Source organism: Ranitomeya imitator, chromosome 1 (assembly GCF_032444005.1).
Source record: "Ranitomeya imitator isolate aRanImi1 chromosome 1, aRanImi1.pri, whole genome shotgun sequence".
Lineage (NCBI taxonomy): Eukaryota > Metazoa > Chordata > Amphibia > Anura > Dendrobatidae > Ranitomeya > Ranitomeya imitator.
In genome coordinates this window covers 580,087,818-580,106,687 of record NC_091282.1, presented here as the reverse complement: position 1 = coordinate 580,106,687, position 18,870 = coordinate 580,087,818, and the positions used below count along the sequence as shown (strand labels likewise).

At 43.2% G+C, this 18,870-nt stretch overlaps 1 protein-coding gene across 1 annotated transcript in view; it reads right to left on the bottom strand.

Annotated features, from left to right (window-relative positions):
* The window catches only part of LOC138680259 (excitatory amino acid transporter 5-like), a 1,936,174-nt gene that overhangs the window by 679,326 nt on the left and 1,237,978 nt on the right, over window positions 1-18,870 (bottom strand). Inside the window, exon 6 of the mRNA XM_069767861.1 lies at window positions 9,423-9,522. Coding sequence (XP_069623962.1) covers window positions 9,423-9,522 — 100 coding nt within the window. The remainder of the gene's footprint in view (window positions 1-9,422; window positions 9,523-18,870) is intronic.

The window sequence follows — 18,870 nt, the reverse complement described above, 5'->3', positions numbered from 1 at the left end:
ACCTGCAGTAACCACCGATCGACCAAACCGCTGCATCACCAGCTCTATCCTCACCTACTGTATTCTCACCCATCCCTTGTAGATTGTGAGCCCTCGCGGGCAGGGTCCTCTCTTCTCCTGTACCAGTTATGACTTGTATTGTTTAAGATTATTGTACTTGTTTTTATTATGTATACCCCTCCATACATGTAAAGCGCCATGGAATAAATGGCACTATAACAATAAATAATAATAATATAATAAGTTCAAAAATCCATCTCAATTCCTTCTTTTTCAAAAGGGAAATACGATCACCCCCTCGTCTCAAGGTCGGCACATCATCTATTACTCTAAGGCTGCCGTCACACTAGCAGTATTTGGTCAGTATTTTACATCACTATTTGTAAGCCAAAACCAGGAGTGGAACAAATAGAGGAAAAGTATAATAGAAACACGTCACCACTTCTGTATTTATCACCCACTCCTGGTTTTGGCTTGCAAAAACTGATGTAAAATGCTGACCAAATACTGCTAGTGTGATGGCAGCCTAAATCTCAACTGATTAATTGAATGACCCATACTCAAAAAATGCCTAGCCATGGGAAGTTCAGTCAGTCCTGTAATAATGGTACTTTTATGTTTACTAATTCTCGCTTTAATCTCCATAGTGGTCTCTCCCACATAGAAAAGACCGCAGATGTCTTCCTCCTCCATTGACTCCTCCTCATCCTCCTCACAAAGTGTCCCCTGCCTAGGCCTTTGTGAGGAACCACGTTGCGCAGACTGTCCAGAAGCAGATGGCATTTGTGACTCCTCATCCACCACCTCTTCCACAACCTCATCCCTTAGCATTTGCAAGGTTTTTTTGCAGATAAGGGGGATAGTCATGCTGACTAATGCATCATCTGCACTCGCCATCTGCGTGGAATCATCGAAGGCACGCAAAACCTGGCAGATGTCCTTCATAGTGGCCCACTCAGTGGTTGTGAAGTCTGAACGGCGCGCAGTGCGACTTCTTTGTGCCTGATGCAGCTGGTACTCCATTACTGCTGGCTGCTGCTCACAAAACCGCTCCAACATATGTAACGTTGAATTCCCCCTGGTGGGTAGGTCACATATGATACGATGTTCCGGAAGGCGGAATCGGCACTGCAGAGCTACAATGCAAGATCTTACCATGCTGGAATGCCGCAAGTGAGCACACTCTAGGCGGACCTTGTGCAGCAGTGCATCAAGATCCGGATAGTCCCTCAAAAAACTCTGCATGACCAAGTTGAGCACATGTGCCAGACATGGGATGTGAGTGAGGTTGCCTAGGCCCAAAGCTGCCACCAGATTTCGGCCAATATCACACACTACCATGCCTGGCTGGAGATTCGCTGGCACAAACCACATGTCGCTCTCCTGCTTGATGGCATTCCAGAGCTCCTGCGCTGTGTGGCTTTGATTCCCCAAATAAATTAATTTCAATATGGCCTGTTGACATTTGGCCACGGCTGTGCTCATTTCGGTCGTAACAGGTAAGCGTTCACGGGTCCATGTGGAGGTGGACTGTGATGGCTCCTGCAGCGCTGATTCAGAGGAACTGGAGTATGAGGAGGAGTCAATGTATACAGACTGGATTCCTGCAATCCCTGGAGTTGGCAGAACACGTACAGTGCCACTCGCAAGATCTGTACCCGGCTCCACAACATTTACCCAATGGGCAGTGAGGGAAAGGTATTGTCCCTGTCCATGGTGACTGGTCCACGCATTGGTGGTGAGGTGGACCTTGCTGCTGATGGCGTTTAGTAGCGCATGTTTAATGTTTCCCTCCACATGCTTTTGCAGGGCAGGGACGGCTTGCCTGCTAAAATAAAAGTGGCTGGGCACGTTGTATTGTGGGACTGACAATGCCATCAAGTTACGGAAGCTGTCAGTCTGAATGACAGCATTTCAAGGGACAGTAGTTTTGCAATGCCATTATTCAGGGCATGTGCTCGGGGGTGGTTTGCCGAGAATGGCCAACTTTTCCTGCATGCTTGTGCTACCGATGGCTGTAGACTGGCCTGGGAGTGTGAGGATGACAGGGAACGTGGTGCTGTGGGTGTAATTAAACTGTGTCTCTGTACAACAGTGCCAGAGGTTCTTCCATGGCGGTCCTGTGAGGAAGCCGAACCAGCTGTGTGTGAGCTAGAGGAAGAGGCTACAACACGAGCTGAACAGGTGGTAGGTGCCGCTGTAGGTTGGCCTAGGTCTTCAGTGTGTTTTTGCTACTCTACAACGTGCTTGGTCCGCACGTTTCCACATATTTGTGGTATTGAGGTTGCTGACACTTTTCCCTCTTTTGACTTTCTGATTACACAGCTTGCATTTGACAAAGCAAATGTCATCTGCAACTGTGTCAAAAAAGGATCAGTCTTGGGAGCGCCCGTTTTGGCTTTTGGAAGAGGCATGCTCCTAATGGGTGCCGAAGTAGAGGCTACAGGCAACGCAGTCTTCCCCCTCCCTCTCCCTCCTTTTTGGGCCGTTCAGGGAATCTCTTCCTCAGAGCTGCTCCCACCATCTTCCTGTACCTCACGCCATGATGGGTCAAGGACCTCATCATCTGCACTACCCTCTTCCACCAACTGCTTCTCCTGGGTAGTCTTGGCAGCACAATATGCACCAGAAAGTGGCACCCGAGTCTCATAATAAGATGCGTACTGAGGTGTGCTGACCGGAGGCACTGGCCCACCCACCTCTTCAGATTCAGAGAGACAAAGCTGTTGGGCATCACTGCATACTGCCTCTTCTTCCATTTCTCGAATGCTGCTTGGCTGGCCCCCTCTTTCTAAGCCAAGAGATTCCGAGAACAGAAGTAGAGATGGCTCCTGTACAGGGCTTTCTGACTGCCTGGGCACTTTGGCAGGTGGTGAAGAGACAGATGGGTGCTCTTCAGTGCTCTGTGCCTGAGAGGATGTGGCACTAATTGAAGTTGATGCGTTAGCTGCCATTCATCTGACAACGGCTTCAATTTGTTAGTCCCGCAGCAGTGGGGTACGGCGAGCTCCTACAAAGCTGCGCATGAAGGACTGTTCCCTGCTAAAACTGGGGGATGATGAATCACCGGTGCCCGCAGCAGGCACAGAATCCCCATGTCCTCTCCCTGCAGAAACTCCACACCCACCACCACGTGCTTTACTCCCTGCCTTCATCTTGGTAGACTGCTAAAGAAAGGCAGAAAAGTACTAAGGGCTTAGTGTGCTTATTCCTGAACAGCTGCTAACAGGTATAAGAAACACTAATTTTATAAAGTGTGGACTAGACTTTAATATGAGCTAATGTGGCCTACACAACTATAAAGTGGAGTGTTTGGTGAACTTTATTAACTTTTTGTTTTTTTCGCAGAACAGACTACAGAGTGAGCTGCACTCACACAGAGACCATGCAGACAGCCATGAACGGCGCTGCAAGGCCAAAAAAAGCTCCTCTATGTACTCCTATATAGTGTTTTTCCACAATCTAGCAGGATACGGATGGAAACCCACTAATAGCTTAAATTTGAAAAAATGTGCAGCAGGCAGCACTAATTGAAAAAAGGACAATGGAACAGTATTAGGCAGTGACGCACCCTGAGCTGACTACAACCAGCTGTGGCTGCAGAACAGACTACATAGTGAGCTGCACTCACACAGAGACCGTGCAGACAGCCGTGATCGGCGCTGCAAGGAAAAAAGCTCCTTTACGTACTCCTATATAGTGTTTTTCCACAATCTAGCAGGATACAGATGGAAACCCACTAATAGGATAAATTTGAAGAAATGTGCAGCAGGCGGCACTGATTAAAAAAAGGACAATGGAACAGTATGAGGCAGTGACGCACCCTGAGCTGACTACAACCAGTTGTGGCTGCAGAACAGACTACTGAGTGAGCTGCACTGACACAGAGACAGTGCAGACAGCCGTGAACGGCGCTGCAAGGCCAAAAAAAGCTCCTCTATGTAAACTTATATAGTGTTTTTCCACAATCTAGCAGGGTACGGATGGAAACCCATTAATAGGATAAATTTGAAAAAATGTGCAGCAGGCTGCACTAATTGAAAAAGGACAATGGAACAGTATGAGGCAGTGACGCACCCTGAGCTGACTACAACCAGCTGTGGCTGCAGAGTGAGCTGCCCTCAGACAGACACCTTGCAGACAGCCGTGAACAGCGCTGCAAGGCAAAAACAAGGTTCTCACACAGCCGTTGCTAAATTAGCCTGGGTAAAGCACAATGAAGCAAATCGCTATCTCAAACTATCCCTCAGTCAGAACAACATCGTCCTGTCCCTAACTGAATTCACAGCAAAGTGAACCCAAAATGGCGGCAGCGACGACTTTTATAGGGCATCGTGACATCATTTCAGCAGCCAATCACAGCCATGCCAGTAGTTACATGCCTAACATGCAGAACAGGATGTGCCCACACTTCTAATGATTCCTCATTGGCTGAATTAAATGAAACTGGCACTTTGCAGTATGGGAACTTCCGATTCCGGCATCCGATATTGCAAAAGTATCGGAACTCAGTATCGGAATATCAGCTGATACTGCAAATATCGGGTATCAGAATGCTCAACACTACTGATAAGCGCATCCGCCTGTCATCTGAAAATGCTGACAGGCGGACTCTTATAAAAATGCACAAGGGCTGGATGGGCCATACTTCTCTACACCACTGAATGATAACAGCGAAACATAACCTCCAATACAGTGTCATTTTTTTGGGAGTTGTATTCCCATGCACCTTTTAACACCTGCACATGGGTATACGCTTCTTGATTTTGGCTATTTGGTGTTATCATAGTAACATAGTAACATAGTTAGTAAGGCCGAAACAAGACATTTGTCCATCCAGTTCAGCCTATATTCCATCATAATAAATCCCCAGATCTACGTCCTTCTACAAAACCTAATAATTGTATGATACAATATTGTTCTGCTCCAGGAAGACTTCCAGGCCTCTCTTGAACCCCTCGACTGAGTTCGCCATCACCACCTCCTCAGGCAAGCAATTCCAGATTCTTACCGCCCTAACAGTAAAGAATCCTCTTCTATGTTGGTGGAAAAACCTTCTCTCCTCCAGACGCAAAGAATGCCCTCTTGTGCCCGTCACCTTCCTTGGTATAAACAGATCCTCAGCGAGATATTTGTATTGTCCCCTTATATACTTATACATGGTTATTAGATCGCCCCTCAGTCGTCTTTTTTCTAGACTAAATAATCCTAATTTCGCTAATCTATCTGGGCAGCCCAGCCACTCATAGTGGCAATGAGAGACACTTGTAAAATGGCTTGAGTTGCCTGCCATGAGGGTAGTGTCCTAAATGGCAAAGTTCTGCGATACTTTTCTCAGACCTTCCCATCGCACTGGTCCTGAGGCGCATTGTACTTCCACAAGGAGTGCAACATTTGGAAGATGCTGAGGGAATACCTTGCTGACCGGACTAATGTCCTCTGTGATTCCTCTGTACCTTATAATTATTGGGTATCCAAGCTGGACATTTGGCATGACCTGTCTCTCTACGCCTTAGCGGTCCTGATAAGCGCATCCGCCTGTCAACTGAAAATGCTGACAGACTGACTCTAAAAATGAACAAGGGATATATGGGTCAGACTTCTCTATACCACCGAATGATAGCGGCGAAACATAACTTGGGAACTCTTCCTATGCACCTCTTTACACCCGCACATGGGTATATGTTTTTAAGGGTTTTTATGAAGCTCGTAAACCAATTTTTTGACAGTACCCCCAAGGGAAAATGTTTGTCAGCCCATACACTTACTGCGTAGGCATTACAAGTATAGGAGACATGCTCCTTTGTAATGGGAAGAGATTTCTATTAGGCCATCCTCATGTCTCTTCATCCACCACCACTAGATCACCAGGGTGACCGTGGTTCCTGATGCAACACCCATGTTATTGTTTTTAGGGGTGTTTATGATGCCCATAAACCAAATTTTGTGAAGTATGTTGCTGTACACCTCCCAGGGGGAAATGTTTGTCAGCCCATACACTGACTGCATTGGGCATTACAAATACAGGAGACACACACCTTTGAAATGGAAAGAGTATTTAGTCGGCCCTCCTCCTCGTGTTTTCTGAGGGGTATTGGGGTGCGTCCAAATTTGGTGCAGGTATTGCATTCACTGCATAGTCAAATAGTAAGGGATACACACTTTCTAATAATGTTACCTTTGTTGGTTGTTCAGCTTCGACAATGCAATTCTCCTCTGCCAGTTCTCCATCCTCAACACTGCAATTCTCCACTGCTGGTTCTTCAGGTTCAACACTGCAATGCTCCACTGCCAGGTGTTCAGCCTCAACACTGCAATGCTACAATGCAGGTTCTTCGTGCTCAACACTGCAATGCTCCACTGCCGGGTGTTCAGACTCAACACTGCAATTCTCCACTGCTGTTTTTTCAGGCTCAACACTGCAATGCTCCACTGCTGGGTGTTCAGCCTCATCATTACAATTCTCCACTGCTGGTTCAAAGGGATATTTGGGTGGGTCTAAAGTTGATGCAAGGAAGGCCTTGCATGCAATGCATCAGCAAACAGTATGGGAGTACCAACTTCATTTTAGTGGGAATATTGCTTTTAGGTGGCCATCCTGTGCGGCTTTTCAAAAGGGTATTAGGATGGCTGTTCTAAGGGGTATTAGGGTGGCTATTCTAAGGGGTATTGGGGTGTGTTTAAATTTGGGGCAGGCCTTGCATTCACTGTATAGGCAAACAGTATGGAAGTACCAACTTTCTAATAATGGGAACATTGCTTTCAGGTGGCCCTCCTGTAAGTATCATCAAAGTGTTATTGGGGTGCGTCCAAATTTTGGGCAGCCCTGTCACTCACTGCATATGCAATAACATGATAGGAGACCCACTGTTTAATAATGGGAACAACAAAGCATAGCCGCCTGATGGCTTTCTAAGAATAGTGAGGACCAACTGCTGTCCCTTTAAAGGGACACTGTCACCTGAATTTGGAGGGAACAATCTTCAGCCATGGAGGCGGGGTTTTGGGGTGTTTGATTCACCCTTTCCTTACCCGCTGGCCGCATGCTGGCTGCAATATTGGATTGAAGTTAATTCTCTGTCCTCCATAGTACACGCCTGCGCGAGGTAAGATTGCCTTGTGCAGGCATATACTACGGAGGACAGAGAATGAACTTCAATCCAATATTGCAGCCAGCATGCAGCCAGCGGGTAAGGAAAGGGTGAATCAAACACCCAAAACCCCCGCCTCCACGGCTGAAGATTGTTCCCTCCAAATTCAGGTGACAGTGTCCCTTTAAGAATATTACAGTCTGCCTGATGGTAATTTTAAAAAAAGGCTTTGTGGCTTTGAGTCCCTCCTTTATAAATGAAACAGGATGTGTCTGATGTGTCACACACCACATGGCCAACTTAGGTTGTAAAATGTTAAAATGACATTTCCCAGTGAATGCATTTATCTTGATTGAAAGAAATGCTAGAGTTCTAAAAAGCAAAAAAAACGCTAGGTGTGAACACAGTCCAAGGTGAGGAGGAGCATTTTTATTTTTGGTTATTTATTTTGCCTTATATACAAGTCATTACCCTGGAAAGGATGTTCCTTAATGTATTTCCCAGGCAAATCCATTTTTATTTTGTTTACTTAAATTATTCACAGCAGTGACCTGGAAGTCAGAAATGCTTACAGGGGTATTCCCCATAATGTTCCCATGTCATAGAGCAATGTTCCCAATGATTTCTGCTGTTTTTAGACCGTCTAAAAACCTTTGGGGGCCGCGGTAAAAATACTCGGGTTTCCCATAGACTTACAATGGGCTCTTTACTCTGGTCGAGAAGCACCCAAGCATTCCAATTTGCTCGAACCGAGCAATCAGCACCCGAGCATTTTTGTGTTTGCTCATTTCTAATATCCTGTATATATCTATGTATATATATATATATATATATATATATATATATATATATGTATTTCATGAATTGGATTCAGAGGTGTAAAGTGGCTTGTGAAGGTATTCACCCCCATGGCAGTATTTTGTGTTTTGCTTCATCACGATCCCAAGGTTATTAAGGTTATTTTTTAGAGATTGCATCAGTTCATGTAAAGAACATGCCTACAGTTCTGAACATTTGGTTTTCTTTAAACTGTCAACTTCAATGTGCACACCTATTCACCCCCCTAAAGTCTGTACTTTGTAGAGCCTCCTTTTGCTACAATTACAGCTACAATTTGCTGTGGATAAGTCTCTATGAGCTTTCCACATCTTGTCACTGGCATTTTTGTCCATTCTTCAAGGGAAAACTGCTCCAGTTCCTTTAGATTAGATGGTTTCCTCTGTTGAACAGCAGTCATCAAGTATGAGCATAGATTCTCAATTAGAGTAAAGTCTGGGCTTTGACTAGATCACTCCAAAAACATTTGCTCATTTCCCCTTAAACCACTGGAGTGTTGCTTTAGCAGTATGATGTGTATCATTGTCTTGTTGGTAGTTGAACCTCCATCCCAGTCTCAAATCCCTAATAGCCTGAAACAAGTTTTGCTCAAGAAAATCCCTGTATTTTGCAGCATCCACTTTCTCTTAGCTGAGACCATTTTCCCTGTCTCTGCTGCCAAAAAACATCCCCACAGCATGATTCTGCCACCACCATTCTTTACTGGTAGGATGGTGTTCTTAGGGAGATGAGATATGTTAGTTTGGCACCAGACATAGCGTTTACCTCAGTGGTCAAAAAATTAAATTTCGGTCTCATCTGATCACAGCACCGTCCTTCATACATTTTGATGAGTGTCCCACATGTCTTTTTGGAAAACCAAAAGTGAGACTTAAAATTTTTGTGCAAGTAAAGGCATTTTTTCTGCCCACTCTTGCATAAAAGCCATATGTGTGTGTGTGTGTGTGTGTGTGTGTATTGCCCACATCAGATGTCCAGCTGTTTATTAACTTATGTAAATTATAAAACAAGACCAACAAACCTATTTATTAAATGAAGGAAGGAGCTTATTTCTTTAATAAGATTTACAGTATATCAAACTTTGTTATATTCACTTCCCCTATTGATATTTGCAAAATTTGTTGATAGGGCATTGACCACAAACATATTGTCACTATCTAACACACTCTAACCTGCCCACTGTAACCCACTTAAATTCCTAACCCTAAATACTGTGTCTACTTCGTCTTTTTCTTTTTTCTTTAAAACCATTCAATCTAACAACTTGTGTACTAAAAGTATTCTGCTGACACACACACATACTCAACTTGACTTCCTATTTTCTCCACCCAGAAATTCCCCAATCCTCCTCCCACGATGGGTCGGTCCTACAGTTAACTCATTCTTCCCTACTAATAGGAATTGCAGCCACAGAACTGTTAAATACAATAAAGTAAAATATATGTAAAAATACATTGCCATACATTTAAAGGATAGGAGTCCTTTTTTTCTTACCAAACTGCAACTGCCACAATTTTCATCACTGCTTCATTCAGACATTGGCATACATTGATTAGAGGAGTTCCTCTCTCTCCCATTTTGCCTAACAGAAGACCTAAAAAATGGCAAATATGCAATTTAAGAATTCAAACTGAAAAAAATTCAAGGAAAGAAAAAAGGAGGGCACTTTATTTGGGATATGATATTTATCCTGAGGGCCTCTAGTAACACCATGAGGTGCAAGGTGTATGTTACATAGTTACATAGTTACATAGTTATTAAGGTTTAAGGAAGACTATAAGTCCATCTAGTTCAACCCATAGCCTAACCTAACATGCCCTAACATGTTGATCCAGAGGAAGGCAAAAAAAACCCCATGTGGCAAAGAGTAAGCTCCACATTGGGGAAAAAAATTCCTTCCCGACTCCACATACGGCAATCAGACTAGTTCCCTGGATCAACGCCCTATCAAGGAATCTAGTGTATATACCCTGTAACATTATGCTTTTCCAGAAAGGTATCCAGTCTCCTCTTAAATTTAAGTAATGAATCACTCATTACAACATCATACGGCAGAGAGTTCCATAGTCTCACTGCTCTTACAGTAAAGAATCCGCGTCTGTTATTATGCTTAAACCTTTTTTCCTCCAAACGCAGAGGATGCCCCCTTGTCCCTGTCTCAGGTCTATGATTAAAAAGATCATCAGAAAGGTCTTTGTACTGTCCCCTCATATATTTATACATTAAAATAAGATCACCCCTTAGTCTTCGTTTTTCCAAACTAAATAGCCCCAAGTGTAATAACCTATCTTGGTATTGCAGACCCCCCAGTGCTCTAATAACCTTGGTCGCTCTTCTCTGCACCCGCTCCAGTTCAGCTATGTCTTTCTTATACACCGGAGACCAGAACTGTGCACAGTATTCTAAGTGTGGTCGAACTAGTGACTTGTATAGAGGTAAAATTATGTTCTCCTCATGAGCATCTATGCCTCTTTTATTTTATTTGCCTTTGTAGCAGCTGCCTGACACTGGCCACTGAATGTGAGTTTGTCATCCACCCATACACCCAGGTCTTTTTCATTGACGGTTTTGCCCAGAGTTTTAGAATTAAGCACAGTTATACATCTTATTACTTCTACCCAAGTGCATGACCTTACATTTATCCCCATTAAAGCTCATTTGCCATTTATCAGCCCAAGCTTCTAGTTTACAATGATGAGACTTTCACAAACATGAGTTATCTTGTGGTAGGAACTGTTTAACCCCTTAACCCCAAGGGTGGTTTGCACGTTAATGACTGGGCCAATTTTTACAATTTTGACCACTGTCCCTTTATGAGGTTATAACTCTGGAACGCTTCAATGGATCGGGATGATTCTGACATTGTTTTCTTGCGACATATTGTACTTCATGACAATGGTAAAATGTAATTGATATTACCTGCATTTATTTGTGAAACAAACAGAAATTTGGTGTAAATTTTTAAAATTTCGTAATTTTCCAACTTTGAATTTTTATGCCCTTAAATCACAGAGATACAGTACAGACCAAAAGTTTGGACTCACCTTCTCATTTAAAGATTTTTCTGTATTTTCATGACTATGAAAATTGTAATATCCCACTGAAGGCATCCAAACTATGAATTAACACATGTGGAATTATATACTTAACAAAAAAGTGTGAAACAACTGAAAATATGTCTTATATTCTAGGTCTTTCACCGTAGCCACCTTTTGCTTTGATGAATGCTTTGCACACTCTTCGCATTTTCTTGATGAGCTTCAAGAGGTAGTCACCGGAAATGGTCTTCCAACAATCTTGAAGGAGTTCCCAGAGATGCTTAGCACTTGTTGGCCCTTTTGCCTTCACTCTGCGGTCCAGCTCACCCCAAACCATCTCGATTGGGTTCAGGTCTGGTGACTGTGGAGGCCAGGTCATCAAGCGTAGCACCGCATCACTCTCCTTCTTGGTCAAATTGCCTTTACACAGCCTGGAGGGGTGTTTGGGGTCATTGTCCTGTTGAAAAATATATGATGGTCCAACTAAACGTAAACCAGATGGAATAGCATTCCGTTGCAATATGCTGTGGTAGCCATGCTGCTTCAGTATGCCTTCAACTTTGAATAAATCCCCAACAGTGTCACCAGCAAAGCACCCCCACACCATTACTCCTCCATGCTTCACGGTGGGAACCAGGCATGTAGAGTCCAGCCGTTCACCTTTTCTGTGTCGCACAAAGACAAGGTGGTTGGAACCAAAGATCTCAAATTTGGACTTATCAGACCAAAGCACAGATTTCCACTGGTCTAATGTCCATTCCTTGTGTTCTTTAGCCCCAAAAAGTCTCTTCTGCTTGTTGCCTGTCCTTAGCAGTGGTTTCCTAGCAGCTATTTTACAATGAAGGCCTGCTGCACAAAGTCTCCTCTTAAAAGTTGTTGTAGAGATGTGTCTGCTGCTAGAACTCTGTGTGGCATTGACCTGGTCTCTAATATGAGCCGCTTTTAACCTGCGATTTTTGAGGCTGGTGACTTGGATAAACTTATCCTTAGAAGCAGAGGTGACTCTTGGTCTTCCTTTCCTGGAGCGGTCCTCATGTGAGCCAGTTTCTTTGTAGCATTTGATGGTTTTTGCAACTGCACTTGGGGACACTTTCAAAGTTTTCCTAATTTTTCAGAATGACTGACCTTCATTTCTTAAAGTAATGATGGCCACTCATTTTTCTTTACTTAGCTGCTTTTTTCTTGCCATAATACAAATTCTAACAGTCTATTCAGTAGGACAATCAGCTGTGTATCCACTAGACTTCTACTCAACACAACTGATGGTCCCAACCCCATTTATAAGGCTAGAAATCCCACTTATTAAACCTGACAGGGCACACCTGTGAAGTGAAAACCATTCCCGGCGACTACCTCTTGAAGCTCATCAAAAGAATGCCAAGAGTGTGCAAAGCAGTCATCAAAGCAAAAGGTGGCTACTTTGAAGAACCTAGAATATAAGACATATTTTCAGTTGTTTCACACATGTTAATTCATCGTTTTGATGCCTTCAGTGTGAATTTACAATTTTCATAGTCATGAAAATACAGAAAAATCCTTAAATGAGAAGGTGTGTCCAAACTTTTGGTCTGTACTGTATGGCACATAAAATTCTTAATAAGTAACATTTCCCACATGTCTACTTTACAGGAGCACAATTTTGGAACCATTTTTTTTTGTTAGGGAGTTATAAGGGTTAAAAGTTGACCAGCAATTTCTCATTTTTACAACACCTTTTTTTTCAGGGACCACATCACATTTGAAGTCACTTTGAGGGGTCTATATGATAGAAAATACACAAATGTGACACCATTCTAAAAACTGCACTCTTCAAGGTGCTCAAAACCTCATTAAAGAAGTTTATTATCCCTTCAGCTGTTTCCCAGGAATTTTTGGAATGTTTAAAAAAATGAACATTTAACTTTTTTTCACAAAAAATTTACTTCAGCTTCAATTTGTTTTATTTTACCAAGGGTAACAGGAGAAATTGGACCACAAAAGTTGTTGTACAATTTGTCCTGAGTACGTTGATACCCCATATGTGAGGGTAAACCACTGTTTGGGCGCATGGAAATACTCGGAATGGAAGATGCGCTGTTTGACTTTTCAATGGAAAATTGACTGGAATTGAGATAGGACACCATGTTGGGTTTGGAAAGCCCCTGATGTGCCTAAACATTGAAGCCCCCCACAAGTGACACCATTTTGGAAAGTAGACCCACTAAGGAACTTATCTAGAGGTGTGGTGAGCACTTTGACCCACCGAATGCTTCACAGAAGTTTATAATGCAGAGCTGTAAAAATAAAAAATCATATTTTTTCACAAAAATTATATTTTGCCCCCAATTTTTTTATTTTCCCAAGGGTAACAGAAGAAATTGGACCCAAAAAATAGTTGTGCAATTTGTCCTGAGTACGCTGATACCCCATATGGGGGAAGGAGCGCCATTTGACTTTTCAATGCAAAATTGACTGGAATTGAGATAGGACACCATGTTGCGTTTGGAGAGCCCCTGATGTGCCTAAACATTGAAAGCCCCCACAAGTTACACCATTTTGGAAAGAAGCCTACTAAGGAATGTATCTAGATGTGTTGTGAGAACTTTGAACCTCCAAGTGTTTCACTACAGTTTGCAATGCAGAACCGTGAAAATAAAAATTATTTTTTTTTTCCAAAAGAATTATTTTTTAGCCCCCAGTTTTGTATTTTCTGAAGGGTAGCAGGAGAAATTGGACCCTAAAGGTTGTTGTCCAATTTGTCCTGAGTATGATGTGGGGGGAACCACCGTTTCAGCGGTTGGCAGATCTCGGAAGAGAAGGAGCACCATTTGGAATGAAGACTTAGATGGAATGGTCTGCAGGCGTCACATTGCATTTGCAGAGCCCCTGATGTATCTGAACAGTAGAATCCCCCACAAGCGACCCCATATTGGAAACTAGACCCCCCCAAGGAACTTATCTAGATGTGTTGTGAGAATTTTGAACCCCCAAGTGTTTCACTACAGTTTATAACGCAGAGCCGTAAAATTAAAAAATCCTTTTTTTTCCACAAAAATTATTTTTTAGCCCCCGGTTTTGTATTTTCCCAAGGGTAACAGGAGAAATAGGATGCGAAAAGTTGTTGCCTAAACAGTGGAAACCCCCCAATTCTAACTGAAACCCTAACTCAAACACACCCCTAACCCTAATGCCAACCCTAACCATAACCCTAACCACACCCCTATCCCGAACATGCCCCTAACCCTAATCCCAAATATATCCTTAACCCCAACAGACCCCTAACCCCAACCGACTTCTAACCCTAATCCCAACCATAACCACACCCCTAACTCCAACACACCCCTAACCCTAATCCCAACCATAACCCTAACCACACCCCTAACCCTAATCCCAACCCTAATCCCAACCTTAAATGTAATCCAAACCCTAACTTTAGCCCCAACCCTAACCCTAACTTTAGCCCCAACCTTAACTGTAGCCTCAACTCTAACTGTAGCCCTTACTTTAGCCCCAAATCTAACCCTATCTTTAGCCCCAACCCTAACTCTAACTTTAGCCCCAACCCTAACCCTAAACCTAACCCTAATGGTAAAATGGAACTAAATACCTATTTTTTAAAATTTTATTATCTTTCTACTAAGGAGGTGATGAAGGGGTTGATTTACTGTTATAGCGGGTTTTTCAGCGGATTTCTATTCTATGATTGGTAGCTGTAAAACACTAAAATACGCTTTTTATTGCAAAAAATAGTTTTTGTGTCTCCCCTTTTTGGAGACTATAATTTTCCCATATTTTGGTCCACAGAGTCATGTAAGGTTTTGTTTTTAGTGGGACGAGTTGACGTTTTTATTGGTACCATTTTCGGGCACGTGATCGCTTTTTATTCCGATTTTTGTGAGGCAGAATGACCAAAAAACAGCTATTCATGATTTTTTTTTTTGGGGGGGAGCGTTTATACCATTCCACGTTTGGTAAAATTGATAAAGAAGTTTTATTCTTCAGTTCAGTACGATTACAGTGATACCTCACTTATTTTTTTTATGTTTTGGCGCTTTTATACGATAAAAACTATTTTATATACAGTGGGGCAAAAAAGTATTTAGTCAGTCAGCAATAGTGCAAGTTCCACCACTTAAAAAGATGAGAGGCGTCTCTAATTTACATCATAGGTAGACCTCAACTATGGGAGACAAACTGAGAAAAAAAAATCCAGAAAATCACATTGTTTGTTTTTTTAACAATTTATTTGCATATTATGGTGGAAAATAAGTATTTGGTCAGAAACAAAATTTCATCTCAATACTTTGTAATATATCCTTTGTTGGCAATGACAGAGGTCAAACGTTTTCTGTAAGTCTTCACAAGGTTGCCACACACTGTTGTTGGTATGTTGGCCCATTCCTCCATGCAGATCTCCTATAGAGCAGTGATGTTTTTTGCTTTTCGCTTGGCAACACGGACTTTCAACTCCCTCCAAAGGTTTTCTATAGGGTTGAGATCTGGAGACTGGCTAGGCCACTCCAGGACCTTGAAATGCTTCTTACGAAGCCACTCCTTCGTTGCCCTGGCGGTGTGCTTTGGATCATTGTCATGTTGAAAGACCCAGCCACGTTTCATCTTCAATGCCCTTGCTGATGGAAGGAGGTTTGCACTCAAAATCTCACGATACATGGCCCCATTCATTCTTTCATGTACCCGGATCAGTCGTCCTGGCCCCTTTGCAGAGAAACAGCCCCAAAGCATGATGTTTCCACCACCATGCTTTACAGTAGGTATGGTGTTTGATGGATGTAACTCAGTATTCTTTTTCCTCCAAACACGACAAGTTGTGTTTCTACCAAACAGTTCCAGTTTGGTTTCATCAGACCATAGGACATTCTCCCAAAACTCCTCTGGATCATCCAAATGCTCTCTAGCAAACTTCAGACGGGCCCGGACATGTACTGGCTTAAGCAGTGGGACACGTCTGGCACTGCAGGATCTGAGTCCATGGTGGCGTAGTGTGGTACTTATGGTAGGCCTTGTTACATTGGTCCCAGCTCTCTGCAGTTCATTCACTAGGTCCCCCCGCGTGGTTCTGGGATTTTTGCTCACCGTTCTTGTGATCATTCTGACCCCACGGGGTGGGATTTTGCGTGGAGCCCCAGATCGAGGGAGATTATCAGTGGTCTTGTATGTCTTCCATTTTCTAATTATTGCTCCCACTGTTGATTTCTTCACTCCAAGCTGGTTGGCTATTGCAGATTCAGTCTTCCCAGCCTGGTGCAGGGCTACAATTTTGTTTCTGGTGTCCTTTGACAGCTCTTTGGTCTTCACCATAGTGGAGTTTGGAGTCAGACTGTTTGAGGATGTGCACAGGTGTATTTTTATACTGATAACAAGTTTAAACAGGTGCCATTACTACAGGTAATGAGTGGAGGAAAGAGGAGCCTCTTAAAGAAGAAGTTACAGGTCTGTGAGAGCCAGAAATCTTGATTGTTTGTTTCTGACCAAATACTTATTTTCCACCATAATATGCAAATAAATTGTTAAAAAAACAGACAATGTGATTTTCTGGATTTTTTTTTCTCAGTTTGTCTCCCATAGTTGAGGTCTACCTATGATGTAAATTACAGACGCCTCTCATCTTTTTAAGTGGTGGAACTTGCACTATTGCTGACTGACTAAATACTTTTTTGCCCCACTGTAACAAATAATTATTTTTACATCGCTTTATTCTGAGGACTAGAACTTTTTTATTTTTTAGCTGACGATGCTGTATGGCAGCTCATTTTTTGCGGGACAAGATGACGTTTTCAGGGGTACCATGGTTATTTATATCTGTTTTTTTGATCGCGTTAATCCACTTTTTGTTTGCCGGTATGGTAATAAAGCGTTTTTTGCCTCATTTTTTTTTTCGGTGTTCACTGAAGGGGTTAACTAGTGGGACAGTTTAATAGGTCAGGTCGTTACGGACGCGGTAATACTAAATATGTGTACTTTTATTGTTTTTTTATTTAGACAAAGAAATATATTTATTGGAACAATATATATATATATATACGTATATATACACTATATATGTATATATATATATATATATATATACATATATATATATATATATATATATTTCTTTATTAATGATTTTTTTTTTACACAAGTGAATATTGCCGTGGAGTCAGGAAGGAATTTTTTTCCCCAATGTGGAGCTTACTCTTTGCCACATGGTAGGCGCTTGCAAGGGTGGCCCCAGATCCAAAATGGCTGCGGGGCTCCTTCTGGGTCCTGCAGGGAGGTGGTCCCTGCAGGACCCGGAAGGAGCCCCGCAGCCATTTTGGATCTGGGGCCTGCAGGGAGGAGGATGTACGAAACCCTCTGAACAGCGCGATCACATTGCGCTGTTCCGAGGGTCTCAGGGAAGCACGCAGGGAGCCCCCTTCCTGTGCGATGCATCCCTATGCTGCGGGAACGCTGTGATCATGTTTGATCGCAGTGTTCCGGGGGTTAATGTGCCAGGAGCGGTCTGTAATAATCAGCTGACACCCGGTGGAGATTGGCCGCGCTCCCGGGGCCGATCGCCTATGATGTACTATCCCATCCCTGGGAATTAAGTCCCAGGTCACTTCGACGGGATCGTACGTCATTTGGGATTAAGGGGTTAATTAAGATAAGTGAATATTTCAATATTCGGTTCAGTTCACAATCACTGAATGTGCAATTTTCACAGATTTGATCATCGATTTAATCATCGAATATAGCCGATAACATATATAGCACAAAAGTTGGTGCTTCCCATGCTGTGTGACAGTGCGAGAAACACCAGCATAGCGCTTCTGATCGGCAGTGAAATCATCCACGCCGGTCAGAGACCCGTGGTTCCCACGCTGTCAAAAGACAGCGTTAGTGCTCAGCTGTGACCAGAGGTATAAAGTTTACCTCCAGTCACTGGTGTCAGCTGATGGGACTACAGCTCCCATCAGCTGACACCCACCTGTGCCATCAATAACAGTGAGAGCAGGAGCTGCGAAATGTATAGGAATTGGAATAGGAAATGCATTGGAATATAGGCTGAACTGGCTCGACAAATGTCTTTTTTCTGCCTTGCTAACTATCTTTCTCTTGATCGTAGTATTTATCAGCAGCTCCTGGCATGGGTTCCCCTGTATTTTTGATAATCAACCAGGCAAAATTCACCCTCAGCTGTCAGCTTCAGCAAGGCTGGCTATTAAGAATAGAGGGGTCCCCACGGCTTATTTTTAATTATTTAAATAAATAATATAAAAAAATGGTGTGGTGTCCCCCCCATTTTTGACAACAAACCTTGCTAAAGCAGACAGATGGGGGATGGTATTTTCAGGCTGGTAAGAGGCCATGGATAAACTCCCTCCGCCTAAAAATAGCAGCTCACAGCTGCCCAGAAAAGGCGCATCTACTAGATGTGCCGATTCTGGCGCTTTGCCTGGCTCTTCCCACTTGCCCTGTAGTGGTGGTAAGTGATGTTCATGCAGCGCCCCAGGGTCCTGGTCATTGCAGTAATGTCATTCTTCCACCAGGGGGAGTGATGTTACGTCTGAAGGTAATAAAGGAGATCACTTTACCAGGCATCACAAACCACACAACACACTTCACACTCCAGTCCATCAGGGGGAGCCATGCTCCTATTTATTAGGGCACTCTTCTCAATTAGGTAACTGGTGGTCTGGATAGGAAGTTAGGCAGAAGCTGGCTGGGCTTCACCCAGTGAGCTGCTATCTGAGATCCGTTCAGGTAGTTGGTCCCTGACAGGGGTGGGATCCTGTCAGAGGCCTAGACAGAAGGCCACGAAACTGCGACTGCCCACGGATGCGGCAGCATCCTGAGAAAGAGACACGAACAGCGAATTGTATTGTAGAGGGTGAGAAACAAAGTCATAGCAAAAGGAGAGGAAACCAGAAGGAGTTCTG